General features: G+C 36.5%; 1 protein-coding gene across 22 annotated transcripts in view; it reads left to right on the forward strand.

Moving 5' to 3' along the window:
- The window catches only part of KCNMA1 (potassium calcium-activated channel subfamily M alpha 1), a 523932-nt gene extending 505948 nt beyond the window's left edge, over nt 1-17984 (forward strand). For 6 of the 22 annotated variants that reach the window (XM_087767664.1, XM_087767663.1, XM_087767665.1 and 3 more), the window contains 5 exons: nt 3133-3327; nt 4890-5008; nt 6773-6997; nt 9084-9112; nt 14807-17984. In XM_087767664.1, coding sequence (XP_087623790.1) covers nt 3133-3327; nt 4890-5008; nt 6773-6997; nt 9084-9112; nt 14807-14961 — 723 coding nt within the window. In that variant the 3' untranslated portion in view covers nt 14962-17984. Of the gene's footprint in view, nt 1-3132; nt 3328-4889; nt 5009-6772; nt 9836-14806 lie in introns of those variants that run through there. The other 16 variants (XM_087767658.1, XM_009467999.2, XM_009467946.2 and 13 more) reach the window with 5 other exon arrangements.
- The last annotated feature ends 909 nt before the right edge of the window (nt 17985-18893 follow it).

Consider the following 18893-nt stretch of genomic DNA (forward strand, 5'->3'; position numbering starts at 1 on the left):
CTGCAAGTGGTATTACTCCATTTTAAACAATACTCTGTAGAAAACATGAGAATCTCAGGACATAGGACTTGACAAAACATACATCTGAATGTTTTTTAATATAAACTTTTCTCATAAACGATACCTTTTGAGGTACACAAATGAGCATCCATCAGTCTTAAAGCAGATGAACATTTCTTACTGGTGTTTGCCTCATTGTAAACCAGACTTGAAAAATCTACCAGTAAAGATATACTTTACTTTTGGTTCATGTTCTTCTGTCTTGATTTATAGATGTAAAACAGAATAGCATTTCTGAATAATACTAAATCTCACTACTTAGAGAAGAAAAAGGAGTCAAAAATACTGAATAAAAGAGTGGGGAAGGCATGAGAAAAGATACTATTGCAGAAGATGGTATGCTTATGTGAAGATGTGTGCTTAAAGTGCCATATAGAATATGTTGAAGCACATTTTTACTGAAAGGGCTTTTCCAGCTTCTACAATTGCAGTACCTCCAATCTCTAAATCTGGCAGAATTTCTCTTTATATCCATGTGTCGTGTTTATACTCCAGCCAGCAACTAAGCACCATACAGCTGCTCGCTCACTCCCCACCCCCCACCTCCGGTGGGATGGAGGGAGAATTGGAAGGGTAAAAGTGAGAAAACTCGTGGGTTGAGATAAGAACAGTTTAATAATTGAAGTAAAATAAAATAGAATAGTAGGAATAGTAATAATAATAATACACAATAATAATATACAAAGCGAGTGATACATTGTACAATTGCTCACCACCCATTGACCGATGCACTGAGCAGCGATCGCTGCCCCCCGGCCAACTCCCCCAGTTTGTATACTGAGCATGACATCACATGGTATGGAATAGCCCTTTGGCCAGTCTGGGTCAACTGTCCTGCCTGTGCCCCCTCCCCAGCTTCTTGTGCACCTGGCAGAGCATGGGAAGCTGAAAAGTCCTTGGCTAGTGTAAGCACTTCTTAGCAACAACTAAAACGTCAGCATGTTATCAACATCATTCTCATACTAAATCCAAACCACAGCACTATACCAGCTACTAGGAAGAAAATTAACTCTATCCCAGCTCAAAACAGGACACCATGAAACTAGTGTCAAGTAACATTGCTGCCTAACTGCAGGAGCAAAGGAATTGTGCTAATTATTTGAGTTCTGAGTGGTATATAGTATACACTGACAAAGGCTAAGAAAAGAGACTAAGCTTAATGCCAATTTTTTTATTCTCAGTACTTCCATATTGGAAAAGTATAGCACATTAGGAAGAGTTGCCAAAGAAGGCAACTCTCCCACCTCAGGGACATCAAGGAAGAAGTAATTGAAGAATAAACAATCATGCCTGAATGTCTTCTCTCTCTCACCACAGCAATTCCTATTAAACATCCTGTAATCACTCCAGACTTGTATTCCTCCAAGGGGTCACATTGATGTTTCTATGTGTTAAGAAAGGTTTGAGTATTACACTTGAATTATTACATAGTGCCTCCACGTATGTAAGAGACGATTTGAGATTAGCTGTTGTTTTAGACTAACTGAATCTTCCTGAACCCCTGCTAATGTCAGACAACTCTTTACAGTACCCTTTGTATTTAAATTATGTAGTGCCTTACCTGGGCTAATTTAAAATAATTGGAGTTGATGAGATGCAAATATTTGCTTTAGGGCATGTATAACAATAACAATATGTTCCTCTCATTTTAATTTAGTCAACAGGTGAATGGCATATAAGCCTATGTAAATAAGCAGAGAAGCTTGAAGTTATGAAACTTCAAGGTAACAGTGAAAAACGTTGCTGCATAGAATTCATTTTCTCCTGTTTTATCTGCCATCTCAAGTGAACAATAAGACTGAAGTTCCATTATACAAAGAAAGAATATCAAAGTAACATGGATAGGAAGCCAGTTCTACTTTTTGATCTCAGGATAAAATATTTCAACCTGTACCTCAGTTTACCCATGTATTAAATACAATTACGTTATATGGATAGAGCAATGAATTTCATTGAAAAGTATTATTTTAAAAGTATTATCTTTGGACAACAAGCACTGTTTGAGAACTCAGTATTCATTCTTACTTGGTTGGATTACAGGCATTTGTTCCAAGTCCTAAGTTCAGCAAAAGTCACAAATCTAGTAATGGAATCCACAGATCCAGTAATGTCAATCCTGTGTACTCTACAGTGAGCTCATTTTCTTCTCATATGTCCCCCACACTTGCAAAGCTTCTAAAAACAGAGACATTAGTGACATTGTAAGTGATGATGTCTCCTTTTTTTGTTCAACATTATTTTTTGCCCAGTACATTACACTGCAGATATTTAACTGAGTATCTCTGAACTATACCAGTATACTTTTAAGTGAACTTGAAAGTCATTCATCTGGCATTAAATTAATATTTAAAATATCCTTTGTTTGCCTGACAGACCAGCAATGCTACAGATGCTGGCAAAATGTCAGTGTGGAGTAAATCTTCCCTAATAAACCACACTTACCCTATACCCTAGAGTTTTTTAAAAGGACCACCAGGATCCCAAACTCATCATACATTTATCTGGAATGAACTCAAGATGTTTAATTGATACATGCTTATGTCTGAACACTGTCAAGTCTCGTAATAAGATGTTTAGTACAATACATCGGTTAGACTGCTAGAGTCCAGCCACAGTAATAAGTAATGACATTTGCAGCACAAAGGCAGCTCCCCAATGAATTGGTGACAAGAGTAAAAAGGCAATCTAGCCTGTGTAAGCTTTAAATGTGGTCTGAATTTTACAATTACATGTCCTAAAGCCCATTATTAGACATGAAGGCAATGAGAAGGAAAGCAGTCATTGCATCACTACTAACACCAATTATAGGAAACATAAATCATTCAAATTTTTGTACTTTAATAAAAATCAGCCTGAATTGGTGTTTAAAAAGAAGGCTCTAGTATAGGAGCCTAATGGGATAGAAGAAAATAGAGTAATTGGAGGCTGCTGTCTTTTCACTTTCTATATAAAATTATTTGAAGAGACAGCCAAGAACTTTAAACAGCAGAAACCCAGAAAAGTTGTAATTTGGATGTCTTCAGTTGTGACTTTAATGGTGTTTGCTTAAAGAGCTTTCTTTTATCTCTGCAGACATACTTCAATGACAATATCCTCACACTGATACGGACATTGGTAACAGGAGGAGCCACACCAGAGCTGGAAGCACTGATTGCTGAGGAAAATGCATTGAGAGGGGGTTACAGCACACCCCAGACACTTGCAAACAGGGACAGGTGTCGAGTTGCTCAGTTGGCTTTGTATGATGGGCCGTTTGCAGACCTAGGGGTAAGATTGAGGGAAATGTAGGACCAAGGCTGGTCTGCAATCTGTTTTCTCTCAGACTGAATTAAAAATCTATCTTAATTAGTGTATAATTTCTATTATTTAATTCAATAGAGCTTTTGGATCGTTTGACAATTTACAGCACAGGGTGCCAAGTTTGCTCTTACCCTTTTTAAGAAGCTATATGACTTTCCCAATTCCTTGCCTGGATATTTCATACAGAAAATCCTGTGGTGGTTCTTAGTTGTCAGCTAAAGAGATGAATGAGCTGACTTGGATGATATAACCATTCTAACAATAATGCATTGTAATCATGAGGAATATCTATACCTTTGTTGGGTTTTGATAAGCTTATTTAGTCTTTCTACAGAGCTTCTAGTTCTTGCTTAAAATATGCTTATTAGCTTGAAAACAAAACTATAAGGTTTGTTTTCTGCTGTTTCTGAATGAACTAAAATTCTTGCAAAATCCTAATTTTCTGACATGTTGACTCCACTATCCTTAGAGTGAGGTAAAAAAACCAAAACCAAATAAACAAACTATCTTTAAAAAATGGTGCATTTGCATAAAGAAGTATCTAGAAAAGTTTTCTGGACCATATCTTGTAACCGTGAGGGGAATCCCAAAGCATTCACTTTGCTTTGATGATGATGATGTAGGATTTGATATTTCTTAAATTAACCTTGTGTTCACCAGCTCTGTTCAAAAAGAATGAAGCAACCTTCTTCACAGAAATGACAGGGAATCCCAGTTTAAGGATTAAGGGTGATGAGAGTGCACAGATAGAAGTAAACAGCCTTTCAGTTCATCTAGAAGTCCATTCGTAGCTGAGACTAACAGCTCATCAAAACACTTGAGCATGCAGCTTAACTTTTTCACAAATAAACAAGCAATACCAATCCTTCAAATGCTATTTCACCAGAGCCTCAGTTGCACTACATCAGTGAAGACAGAATGCATTAACACTACTCATCATTACTTAAGAATCAATATTTTGGATATACAAATTATCAATTCTCAACTTTTTTTTACTAAATTATTTATGAAAAATGGCATACATTTAATCATTTTAAAGTGGGAGATATTTTATTATCCTTTTAACCTCTCAGAACTCTAATTTCTGTTGCACTCCCCAGTGAATTGATTTGTCTAGATGACAGTATGGCTACTGCCAAAAAAGAGGTCAAAAATACTAACAATTTTAATACCAATACCAAAACAATTTGTAGAATATGCATTGTTTGGTACTACAATTTATATTTCCAGCTTAAAGCAAATCACTCACTCTTCCCAATTTACCATCATTTCATGGACCAGGGCTCTCCAAAATAACTATCACTTTACATAACTACTTATTTGAAATAAAACATTTAGATTATTCATTTCCTTGGGTAAAAGATTCTCATTTGTGACAAACAATAGACTGTCTATGAATCGCCTTTTTTGTATAGGGTCATACTAAAAATCCTATTCCCTGACATTGTGTTAACAGAGAAAAGAAAGGAAAAAAATGTGCTGTTCTCTCTCTTTTTTTTTTTTTTTCCCCTCTTCTTTCTTTCTCCTAGGATGGAGGTTGTTATGGAGATCTATTTTGTAAAGCACTGAAAACATACAATATGCTTTGCTTTGGAATTTATCGATTAAGGGATGCACATCTAAGTACTCCCAGCCAATGCACTAAACGGTAAGTCCAGTCTTTTAGAACATCTCTGCTTCACTTTCTTCAGTCTTCTCAGCGATGAAGATCCCAGTGCCTGTAATAAATCTAAAAAAGAGCTTTCTCCATTTTTTACATAGCTTTGCCACAAAAGCTAGCTCTTTGAGGACTTTGTGATGACTCTTTAGCTGAGTTTAAATCGGAGACTGGATATCATAGCATAAGTTTTCAGCTAATTTTAATAAAAAAATTTCAAAGTAAATTTTCAGAACATATCTTTATCTTGTTTGATTTATGGTGATCTACGGCTTCCATACAAGGAAAGGACTTCAGTTTGCTTATATCAATCAGCTGTAAGTTACTGGATAATAATTTATATTATAGTAGCTAGACTTTCTTTTTTCTGAATGCTCAAAAAATACTCCTGTGGGCTTCCGATTGGTGCTATCTGTATCTAATCATCATTTCTTCCAGTAAATGGAAACCCTTCTCTTGGTAGACTGCATTTTTACTTCAGTAGCACCAAGGCTGACCTCAGTGCTTTAAATAGAGCAGATACATTTCCATCTTTGCAAACTGATGGCCATTTAGCAACTTACTTGAAATCTGTCTTCATTAAGTGCCTACTAGAAATACACACACAGACCCATACTAGAACTATCACAAATCTAGCATCTGTTACTGTTTCATTCTCTGCAAAAAGCATCATTATTGGGTGAACATGGCAATAAACAACCCTGCAGCCTACCAAAGCAGTTTCTTCTGTAAAGATTTGGGCAAATTGGGTAGAAAAAAATTATTTTCAGTTTAGATTTACACTGTACTTTCTATACTTGGGATTATTTGTTGGATTAATAAGTGACTTCTGTCCCTGAGGCAGCTAAACCAGATTACTTACGAGCACTGAATTAGTTTGAAAAGAAGTTGTGAGCTTCATGATCAATTTTTACTCATTTCTTGCTTGGGCAGAAAATGCCTATTGCCTTGCTCAAATATGTTTTTCACATGCATGAAAAAATTCAGCAGCGGGGTTTATAAGCCTTTCCTACCCTGAAAGGGGGTTAGTTGAAGGTGGGGATTCTTGAAATTGATAAAGTTTTTATTTCAGGCCTGGGATGTACCCTTAGCAATGCTGGATTCTTGGATGTGCAGATTTCTCTTTATAAATGCTCTTTGAGGCTATGAATGTACATGTGGAATGAATGAACAAAATTAACCACACTGCAAATTTGCTGATATATTTTTCTTAACTTGTTTTATGTACAGGCACAATCCAAACAAATAATTACATCCCTTGCTCTATTGACAGTATTTAAATATGTAATAAATATATAGTAAATATATATTTAAATATAACTGCACCTAAAATCCTCCTCTCCCTGCTTTTCAGCCATTCTTTTCAATACCATTGCTGGTGGGTATGTTACTGGTTTTTGTCAATATGTAAATCTGTTTGCTAGAGTCATTGCATTACAGTGTAGCTAGAGAAAGGAGGGTGATTTGTATAGTCTTTCTGAAAAATCATGACATGATTCACTTGAAGAACATCCTACTCAGACAGTATGTCCGTGCAACAGAAAACATACAAAAAGTAATATCTGGCATAAGAAGGTCCTAAATCATAATGGGTATTATGTGAGCTAAAATTAGGTACACACTGAAGGAAACAGAAATGGAAAAATCTGGGTAAATGTTCATGAGAGAAAAATCTAGAAGAAATTTTTTAGTACAAATCTAAACCTGCTTTCTCTTTCTTTCTTTCTTTCTTTCTTTTTCTTCCTTTCTTTTCAGTTATGTTATCACAAACCCACCATACGAATTTGAGCTTGTGCCGACAGACTTGATCTTCTGTTTGATGCAATTTGACCACAACGCTGGCCAGTCCCGGGCCAGTCTTTCTCATTCCTCCCATTCCTCCTATTCTTCCAGCAAGAAGAGCTCATCCGTTCACTCCATCCCATCAACAGCAAACCGACCGAACCGCACCAAGACCAGGGATTCCCGGGAAAAACAGAAGTATGTGCAGGAAGATAGACTTTGATATGTGTACCTGCTTCCACTGTGTGTGAAACTTGCATTCACCACCCATTCTCCCTTGTTAATGTTTCCAGCAGTAATGTTCCCTGTTTTCCCATGGAGCTCTCCCTTTTTGTACACATATTTTGCATATGTATGACAGTGTGCATGTGATTGTCATTTTTATTTCACCACCATAAAACCCTTAAGCACAACAGCAACAAAGCAGACGGACCAAAAGTTATTTATGATGCTAGGGGAGAAAAAAAAATTCTAAACCCATAGGCACACTGAAAACATAAATAACTCACTGCAGTTACTCTACGTATCAGAAAATAGAGTATATTTAACATGAACACTTGCTTTTGATGTCAGAGTTACACAAAGAAAATCATTTAGTGCAGAAGTGTTGATGTCTGTTGCTGTAAGTTTTGTTATATTCATATTTACAGGAGTTGCTACATTTATTTGAAGCTTATAAAACTAACCCATTGAAAAGAAAAAAGAAAAAAAAAAAAAACAAAACACCCAAAAAAATCCCTACTGATTTTTCACTCTCAAAGCTTATATTGTATAGGGCTTACACTCTTTGTATAGATTATTGCTACGCACCTGCTTTATACCAAAGCAACATCAGGGACTTTTCTGCTTGTTTAAGGACTTTCTCTAAAATACTAGCCTTTTGGAGATAGTTTCTTTTCCCTTTAACACTGAAATTGTCTGGGCATGGAGTTGTAAAACTGCAATGGTTTAGTTTAAGTTTAGAAAGAGTCTAATTGCATATTAAATTATTATTCTGTCTATTTATACTGCCACATGAATAGCTATATTTTCTTTCACTTTTGACATTTGGGATAAAAAGCCATATGTATCATAAATATTGGATGTAAGTCATTAAAAACTGCCTTCCTGGGACTTTTACGTCTTTAAAAGGTGAATTAGTCACCTTATGTACAGAATAAATAATGTTCAGAAAAGAGCAAGCATTTTTCTGTGCTTAAGTATCAGATCTTGAGGGACTTTGTTCCTTTCCCCAGATGGTAGTTTAACTTTTCCAAGTTAGAGTGGTGGTATAAATCTTCCAACAAGAGTCCTAATATGCGAAGATCCTCCAGAAATCCTGCTCCATGTTCTAGTTGGTTCTTTTCAACAGGTGCATGCCAGTACGCAGGAATACAGGGGAAGACAACCGAGTGCCTTTAAGGTCTCTCCCATTTGGGAAGAAAAGGTGCTGTGCCCTAGACAGCTAATGAGCAGAACAAGAGGGCTGGGGTGGATATATTCACCGTGCTGAGGCATCATGTTCTAGGCACTTGCCAGAGTTTGGTTCTTGCAGATTCTCACCCATAACACACCTAGCCAAAAAAAAAATCATGGCAGGAAATTAAATAAAGTAGTGGAAAGCAACCTATCCTAGACAGCCATAGAAATGATATGTCAAGCTGTTTTTTTTTAATTTCAAATGCCAACCTTTTGAAATATAGAACTAGTTCTAGGTGGTATGAAGAGTTTCCCATGGTAGGGAGGCCAGAAACACATACCACCTTCCCTGGCTACCCAGCAAGAAAGCATGCAGACAGAAAATAAATACTTAGATGTGGGAGTGATTAGCATTGTAACTGCCAACCCAGACAAGGTGCTTTTATGGTTAGTGTTGTTTTCTACCTTCCCCTTCCCCAAGCATGATAATTTTGAAGATTTGCTTGCTGTGTGAATTGACAATGAAGCCAAGCACTTTTACTGACAAAACCTGGAACCATATAAGTGGGCTACAGAGAGTACCACTGTGCAGTGTTAAGCATAATGATTGGAATACAGTATATATGTGTGTATGCATTTAAATGCAGCTGTAAGTCCTATCAGTGAAATACATTGCAAATTATGGATGCTCCCCTACAAATGAGTCTATTACAGTTGCTCTTCCTCATAAAGACAAATTCATGTGTTTCTTTTTGCAAAGAAAGTTATCATGTTTTGCCCTAAGAATATTTATTACTACAAGGATGTGCCAGTTAAAGTGCTCAACAGGAAATATGACAGTTTAAAAGCATTGTAAAACTTACATAGCTTACTTCTTTTTCTAAAGTGCAACAAGGATGAATAGAATGGGCCAAGGTATGATAATTAATGGTTCTGCATGACCTAGCAACTGCTGTGGGTTTCCTTCTATAACTTTGTCCTTGTGAAAACTTGTGAAATTAAAAAAAAAATAGTTACAAACTTTATTCAGTTATTGGTTTGTTTGTTTGGTTGGTTGTTTTGTTGGTTTTCTTTTGCCTTTTTTTTCCCTCCAAACCAGAAGTAAAACTGGCTGCTGCTGCTGCTGCTGTTGCTCAACCCTGTTTTATTTTTTATCCTCTCATCTGCTTGCCTTTCTAATTGCACGTGTCCTTTTGTAAACACCCAGGTTCCTGCTCAATGAAGATGCCTACCCTGGTGCAGACATTACTTTAATTTCCCATTCCTCATTCCAATTTCTTTCCTCCCTTCCCCTCCCTACTCCTTTGTCCCCTGTGTATGTTCACGAGCATCTTTTTATGTTGGCAATATTGACTGAAGATAGTTCAGAGCAGTTATGCATTTTGGAAGAATGTTAATGGCTTTGACACCAAAATGCTTTTCCATTAATGTTTTATTTGTTTTCCATTTACCAGAGGAAGGAAGGGTGTTAATACGAAGCCACTTGTCACATACTACATAATGATTTTATCCAAAAAAATAGTATTTGTATAACTGTGCAACTCAAATAGAAAAAATATAAACAGTGTATATTGGAGAAACAACTTGTCTACTTTGTGAGCAACAGAAGAGGAATATCTAATATGGATGCAAATCTGAATTCTTCAGATCATATTGAAGTCTAATTCTCCTCCATCTTCTGTCCTAAAGTTGGAAGTCTTAAAGTTTTGACTTTTAGTAATACCATGTGCAATTTTCACTGCTAACTATAGTAAAATTGATTAAATAGTATATTACAGTGATGAAGATTTTCTGATGTGGATGTACTAATGAAATTGGGAGGTTGGTCATTACAAGTAGAGGAATGTTTAAATCGACTATGTTATGTTGTCAAGATTTTTTATATTGAAAAGTAACAGGAAATCTCCCGTTTGTTCAGAAACCTATTCCAAGTCAAACATTCTTAGTAACTACCCTGGTTAGTTTTTGAAAGCGGAAAAGCAGCACCAATGTCAAGACCATTTCAGAGCTTTAAATGGAGGTCCTGCCACTTATATCAGACCCAGCATGGTTTTGACAATGGAAACTAGGTTCTTAGTAACTGTTGATCTGAGCGTTGACACAAAATCACATCTAGAAAACCTGCAGGTTCTTAGCATGGGTTCCCACTGGCCTAAACTGGCAGAGTCAGACATTTTCCAGTGAAATTCCCACTGTCAAAAGTAAGAATTTTGCTAGTTTAAAAAATAAAAAAAATCAGCAAGAGCAAGTCCAGAATAGCGTTTTTGTCCCAAAACTTTGGTTGCCTTGGAGCAAAACAAAGACCTTCACAGAAAGTTGGAATAGTTTCTTATCTCTCTCCCTGCAAATTACTTACTGCCTGCTACATGTAAAATATTCATCTGCCAAACAAAGAATTGCTGAGCAGGTGGGTGGAGAAACTTTCATTACTTTTTTCTCATACAGGAAGAAATTGCATGGGAGAATTTTCAGCTTAGCTATAAACAAGCTGCCTATGTGGAGGAGGGGAGGCACACACATACATACAGTCTCATTTGAAACTGCAAGTGTCACAAAAGAAAAAAAAGTGCATTTAAACCAATTGTAAGGTAACCTGGGATTATGGTGAGAATATAGATTTAGTAAATCTTTGTGTCATGTTTAGCTAATACTTTCTTTGCCTCTGCTTAGACGAGAGGGTGTTTCACAGTGACATTTAGTCAAACGTGATTACTCAGTCCAGAATTAAGGAAACAAATCATTTTACTTCAATTATTTATATCTTTTTATGCTGCAGGGAACAGTCTTACACAAGATGTTAATTTTTATTTATTTGTGATAAGAGCGTGAAGCCTTTAGAACCTTCACGGACACACTGGGATGCTGATAGCCCATTGCAAACACAGGTGTTTGAGAAGAAAGTAAATGTTTTCTGCTTTCTAATATGTGAAGTTACTTAGCTGTTTCAACATCTCTCAGGTGATGCTGTCAAAAACAAACCCGTCAAATAGCATAGGAAGATGAGGGACTCTCTTGAATAGCTCTTAAAAAAATAAACAGTAAACTATGCCTGTTCTCACTATAATGTAGAAACACATATGTTAAGGATCAATATGCATATGCCAAAAGGGAGAGAAACACACTTAACATGACAAAGATCTAAAAAAAAGTTGGTGAAGACAGCAATATGTAAAGACTTAAAAAAGGGTTTTCTGGACTGATTTAAAGGAAAGAGTAAGTAGTTTAAGATACATAAAAATCTGTGCTAAGACTTTGGAAGACATATTAAAGTCAGTCTGTGAGCATAACAAAAAAGATTGAAAAGGGATTCAAGAAGGACATTTAGTAACTGGGAGCAGAATATCTTAGTGGCCAAGAGTAAAGATGAGGAGTGTCAAGCTCACATTTCAAAGGTAAGTATAGAGGCTGATGGACTTTCACAGGAGATTCGTCATTATGTGGTCAAAGACAATTTTAACAGCAGAAAAGGAACAGGAAAGGTATAAAGCTGGGTCCAAGCATTTGATGCTGAAGATGACAATGCCTGGATCAAGGTTTCAGCACTGCCAAAAAGAAATTTAAACAGCAAAAGAAATTAGAATCTACCAGTTTCTGCATTTGTTATTTATTTTCTGTATTTATTACTTTCCAGGTGAAGGCAAAAAGAAAGTTGATGGTGTCTCTTTAAAGATCAGCTCCCTGGATATGAGTTTTATTCTAAAGATTAACATATAAATAATTGCCTTGTTTTGAAAATTCCAGGGAAAGCAGGGGAGATAGAAGCGCTTTGCACTGGATGCTGAGAAACACAGTGCAGTTCATCCCTGATCCTTAGCACTCATGAAGTTCTCCCCTTTCTTGCTATGAGATTGAATTAACTTGCACCAAGTTCTGTTTGTAAGGAAACTTTGTGCACCATATGTTAAAAAAAGAACATAGAGATAAAAGTTCACGGTGCTTAACTTGCCTCAAAATCATTTTAAACACAAACCATTAGAAAACTGTTAGTTTGAAATTGTTTATGTGATCTTGCAAGGCTTTTAAAACATGATAACCATCACACTTTACACCTCTCTGAAAGGTTAGTTTAATCGTAGATCACATAAAATTGGTTTCCACAAATGCATAATGGTTCATATGTCACACTTGAACTAAATGGTTTTTTAAATGGAGCTGAAATTATTTTGATGTGTACACATTCCCAGATTTTTTTTTTTTCCTACAACCTTTCTTAAACCAGCCCCCACCAGGAACCATTCCCTTAAAGTCTCATTAATAATTCAGATGTTCTGATGACTTTAAAAGATCTATGGAATTGAGGCTTTTTTTTTTTTTTTTTTTTTAACTGCTTGACAAAAAGATAAATGAATGTAGAAAGAAGCGGTAGGAGTCTGGCAAGCTGTAGATCATCTCTGAACAGATTGTAACTTTATCATTCTGTCAGGAAGAATAATTTAAAGCACTTAATCAGTTAGCTTCAGTGTGCAGGATGTAACATTATGAATTCCTATCGTCCAATCTGTTCAAATCAAAGGGAACTTAATTATAATAGGTAAGAGAGAGAGAGAGATGGGAGATTGAACATTGTTCAGACTCTGGCAACTTTAAGAGGGCAGGGAACTATTTACCCTGATCACAAATGAGTAGGATATTTTAAAAAGAAGTAAAATACATTTTAGAAAATTACAAGAAAAACAATACAGTAGTTCTGTTTACCTTCAACAATAAGCCACTAATGCTTAATACAATTCCTTTTTTTTAATTTAAATTTTTTAAAAAGCATAAGCACAAATATATCTGGAAAAAAAAAAAAAGATGGATTAAACGCTCATGAGTTTGGGGTTTGTTGTTGGGGGGTGGGGTGTTGCATGTAGATGCTTAAAAAAAACCATATCAAGTATAAGTGTTTAAATTTCATATTCATGAAAGTCACTGAGAAGTCCAGTAATTCTGGAAATCAATCCACTTCTTTAGAGGCCCTAACTTGGAAGCTAGTTGCTTGTGTTTATGCATTTATGCCCAGATATTTGTCCTTCATTCTTCCTGGTCTTCCAGTTCCTATACTCTGCTTCACCTCCTGAGCCTTTGCGCTCGATCCTTGGGTTTCTGAGGTGGATTTTGATTTGCTTATTTTTATTTATTTATTTATTTAAAATGAGCACTCCTTCCACTCCTGCCCTGATTCCAGCCCAGATACAGGAGCATTTCAGTGGTAAGCAAAAGTGGCAGTTTGTATTATGCAAGTGAAGCATTTTGGGTTCCCTGTTGGAATGAGAGGTAGTGCATACATGTAAGAGAGCAGCTCTGATGTGCTCCAGTTGCAGAATTCCATCCCCAGAACCATTTGTGCCCACTGCTCTGCACATCCGCCTCTGGAATTTGCAGAAGGAGGGCAAGAATGGAGGCCCTCTGTTCACAAATGCTTGTCAAAGCACAAGCACCTAATGGTCCTAAGCCACTATAAGACCAGGAGTTTTTAAGTCTTTGAATAGAGCTATCTTGTAAAGTTGCACACCTGTAATTAAGAAATGACAGTAGTAATTGCTCTCTAAAGGGCTTAAGAAAATTCTTTTGCTTTTTCTTTTGTGCATTTTAAGAAGTTTTTGTCCACACCTGTATGAACAGTGCAATGTAGTAGTTACAATCATAAGTAAGTGGCTAGGAAATGGCTGCAATGCTGCAGCCTCTCGGCATCCTCACTCGCTCCCACATTACTCCCAGCCCACCCTAAATCAGTACCATAGAATTCTTCCTATGATCATGAAAACAAACACTGCCCAAAGATATAAAAGGAGCAGCTTCCCCTCTAATCTTCCTTTAAGTCCTTGCTTCCTTTGCCTTGCTGTCATGTATCACTACCAATCCATTCAGGATTAACTTGAGCCCCTACTACAGCCATCTGCAGCATCAGGTATGTTCCACGGCCCTTCCCAAACTGGAGAGTTCAGCAGAGCCCAAGCAACCAGGTTGCTAAGTAGCGATATAATGGCCATCCTGTGCAGGAACGCAGCCATCTGGCAGCATGAATGCCAACCCTATTTATTCTAGCACCAACTGCGGAACGTTCTTCTTTACATTCTCCTGCATGATGTCTGAGCCAGCGGTAGCAACAACCCCGAGGCTGAAATGTTTCAGAGAAGTCCCTGACTCTTTATGGTGCTCCTCTGTACATGGACTCACATGCTCTTTTCTGCATTACCCTTATCCCATCTGCTCTCCCTGGCTTCTCAGTTTAGCCTTTTTATGTATCATTTTTTTCAATAAATGAATCAGAGGGTGTTCACCTGAGCATGAAAAAAAAAAAAAGAGCGCTCTCACATTCAACAAGCAAACTAGTATATTGACAGTTTTCCTTAGCTTCTACTATCAAATCTGCAAACATGTCATCCTCCTTTCATGAAAAGTATTTTCAGAGGTATTAATCTAATGCACTGTACTGCTAGTAATTAGTCAAAGTCACCTTCTATTGATTGCCTTTTCTCTATAAAGTTTACTGACTGCTCCCCCCTCTCTTGTTTGTTTGGTTTTTTTGGTGGTTTTTTTTTTTTGGTGTTTGTGTGTATATGTGCTTCACTAATTAAAACTCTCATTTTCCCTCCTTATTCTGTCTCTACCCATTTTGCTCCTTAGCAGAAAAGAAATGGTTTACAGATGAGCCGGATAATGCCTATCCCAGAAACATTCAAATCAAGCCCATGAGCACTCACATGGCCAATCAGATCAATCAATATAAATCAACAAGCAGCTTGATACCACCAATCAGAGAAGTTGAAGATGAATGTTGACTCCTTCAAGGCCAGAACTATTTTTTTAAAGCCTGACAAACTTCATGAATGGTGATGTGGCATTTATTCCTCTTACATGCTGAACCACTGATGGCGAAGTTAAGAAGGGCAAGCTTAATGGGAAAATAAAGTAGACAGATCTTTGTTTGTCTGCCTTTAATATTGCTTCCACGTATTTTGGAAACTATTTCATTTATAAATGAACATAAGCAAAACTAGTCATGTATAGCCTCTAGCGTTTTAAATTATTTTTATTTATTAGAAAAAAATATATTTTTCTTTTTTTTTTCATTGTCAAGTATTTTCCCTTAAAAAAACTGCATATGTGGCCAGACTCCTAAGAATTAAAAAAAAAAGCAAACTTCAGTCTTTGGCTTAAAGGAGAATGATGGTCACAGTTATAAGGACATGTAATTAAGGGAGACAAATGATATATTTACAAAAAGAAAAAAAAAGGTCCAACTTGTATTTTACTAAATCAAAAAAAGGAAAAAAAAAAAAAAAGAACAGTTCACCAAAATGTTTCTTTACTGGAGGATGTGTATTTTGTTCAGCATTGACACCAGCTCTTAATAAACTGAACTTATTTATTTTCAAAGTTGAAAGTCATATTTTTGTACATGTAACATTCTTCTGAAATATTCTTTGTTTTATTACCATATACAGATCATCTTAATTGCCAGTTATGTTAAGGTCCAACCGCCCTCACACACAGACTGCACCCCCCAACCCACCCTGCTACACAGACACACAGAGACGCCCAGCATCCTCAATAACTTTCTGCAATACTAGCATAGTGAACATCACTACCCTAAACCAAGGGCCATGTAGATAAGGTGCTCATAGGCAGCACTTGCTATAAATGGCAAATCTGGCAATTCCACTCCACTTCCCATTAGCCATCACCAGTTGCTACGTCCAGGAAGGCAAGCTTGGCAATTCCTCTTCTTTTACCATGTATTACAGTGCTTTGATCCACAGTGCATAAACAGTGCATGAAATCATAAGTTATAAGCCAAAATATAACCATATTTTGTTGGTTCCTTACTTCAAAAGTGCTGATGGCCTTGCATCAGTCTTGCTTATTTGGTTCAAATTATTCCTGATATGTATAGAGGTTTAGCTCCAGATCTTTTCACTTTGGTGATAGCTTATACCTTGGTACAAGGCACACTGAATCTCCTTTTGGTGAGTTCAGATCAGGATAAAAACTGGTTTAGCCTCAGTTCTATAATCTCACAACATGCTGTTCTCAGTTAGCTATTGCACCAAACAGGTTTTTTTCGTTTTCTTTAATTTATTTTCACTTTGCTGGGACACCACACATAAAAGTACAGTAATAACCAAATCAAAATAAAAGTAATGAATGTATTTATTATGATAACTTAACAAAAGGCCTTTGATGGGTGCCTTTTGTGTCAGCAATTTCACAAAATTGCCAATAAGCTTTATAGCCATCGGACAAAAATGTGATGTTTCATATCTGTGCTGCAGTATCTATCCACCCAAGCATTTGATGTTCTAACTGATTTAGTAACGCTCTCTCTATCTCAAATTAGCAACATCTGACACAATTGTGTGAAGAAGAAAAAAAAACCAAAAAAAAAACCCAAAGGCTGTGCTAATAAGGATTATAACAATAACATAGGACCCAGTCACCAGGAAAGGCAGATTTTCATTATGCAAGTTAACTTTAAGCTTTGTAATTTTGCAGAATTGTAAATACCACAATAAAACATACTGTGGTACTTTTATCATTAGAGAAATATCAGTGAATCAAACAACTACAAAGCAGATGAAGTTATTGTGAAAACAATGATGTCCACTATATAATCCAACATTTAAGCTAAACTATCTCAGCTTTAATGTTTGTCCACTGGCTGCAGTACAAATATAATCATATTAACACCTAATAGGCTTTATTCTGGAGTGACTTCTTGGACTGTGACTACTTTGTTGTTACATTTTGTAGAATAGCTATTTAAAGACAATAACGAGAATTGTTAATACAGTATCTGTAAAATTGGATTGTTTAAAATATTTCACTCTCCTACAAAGTAACAAAACAATTTAAGCAGTTTTTCATTATTATTAAGACCATGTTTAACCTATTTCACAGTCCTCAAAACAGAAGATGATTCTGGTGAGTTCTTCCAATCTATGCTGCTTCAGCTAGTGACACGTTATAATCTACATCCAGTTTCCGCGTTGGGTCATGTTAAGCCTTTACTTTGAAGTCAGTGCTCCTTTTTCATTTATGAACTGCATTCATATTATAACCAGAATGAAAAAAAGCTGGTCCTCAGTACAGGAGAATTTTTGAAATTTGTGTCCAGCTTCACCATATACATGTGATATTGTTTTTGGTTTGTTTTTTTTTTTTTCCTTAGAAGACAAGTGTTTAATGTAATGGCATAGAACATTACACCTTATACTCTATCATATACAGTGCCATTTCTGAGTGTCCTTCCTTCAGAAGTGAACATTCACTGGATAAAACATGAATCAAATGCAACACTCCTACATAGCTAAGGTTTGTGTTTGTCTCAGTCCAGCTTAACTGTCACACCCAAAAATATCATGCTGCCAATTGTACATAAATAAAGGACAAGATCTGAATACACTCACACTCTCTTGCAACACAGATAGTTCCATACGTAACGATAGATAGAATGAACAACACCTGGAGAGAGCACGTGAGACAAACAGGTATAGTTATGGATTTGCATTTCCCATTTATAGAAAAACTAAGAGCAATCAATAATATTTTCTTACTCCTCTTTTTGGTGATCAAAGACGCAGGGCTGACTTCTGGTAATTAGACTGAAGAACATGTAGAAAACCTGTCTGAGATCTTTGACATTCAGCCATTAAAGACTACACTAAGGTCAGCACCAATATTTGGATATATGAAGTTACATCATAGCAAGTGTCTGGGAAAGTGGCCTACGTGGCAGCTGTCAGACCACATGATGTAGAAATGTTTTTGCTCTTTATTAATAATTCTTACTCCTTTCTCAAAAGGCAACAAAAGTTGGGGGGGGGGAGGAGGAATTTCAGCTTTTTCATTAATTGCATGAACAATTAATACAGGCTAAACAATTTTTTTTTTTTGTTAACAACTCATGTATTCGGGGGGGGGGGAGAGAGGGAAAGAGAGAGTTTGCATATATGCATGTCCACACATATATATGGATGTGTGTATATATACACATATATATATATATGGGGTTGTATATGTATATTTCAGACAGACTCATCACAAGAAGGTGGGGGTTCTTTTTTGGGCGGGGGGGTGTGAAGAAAGACACAAAGAAAAAAATGTGACTTACAGGCTAGCACATGGAAGAATTGCACCTACTGTTTCCTCCTGGTTTGACCAAAAAGCAGCCATACCTGTTACATTAGCGATGCACTGACAGTACAATGCAGAAACCTCTCTCACTGCTGAAGCAGGTCTGTGCTCCTGGCCCCTCCTCACACCCATGCACATGTGTGCTCCCACATTGCTGGAAAGTCTACTGTCTCTCTCTCTTGTGGCTATTATTTTAACTTGTCCCTGAAACCCATGAGCACTAAGATGAAAGGAAAAAAATTGTCCTTCTATGGAGTGTTATTTGGGTGCAAGTGCCAAGCACAGCAAAAGTTAAGGTGTAAAGAAAAAAAAATATTCATAGTCTAAATGCAATTTTTAAAGGCCTCAATGTGACTGTCTTACTGTTGTTTGTAAGGTGATAAGTATACGATGTATTTATTAATAGGAAAAAATAAAGATGCAAACATTTCCTTGTATTTTTCAAAAACTCTCTAAAGCTGTCACCTTCGTTTTAACAGCTGTTCTTTTTTCAAATCAGCATCAATGGCCAAACAGTAGGACATACATGTGGCGGAAAGTACAAACCCCTTGATCCAGGGCAAATTCAATGCTACAG

This window comes from Nipponia nippon, unplaced genomic scaffold (assembly GCF_047370975.1).
Source record: "Nipponia nippon isolate SJK-2023a ecotype South Korea unplaced genomic scaffold, ASM4737097v1 scaffold_3, whole genome shotgun sequence".
Lineage (NCBI taxonomy): Eukaryota > Metazoa > Chordata > Aves > Pelecaniformes > Threskiornithidae > Nipponia > Nipponia nippon.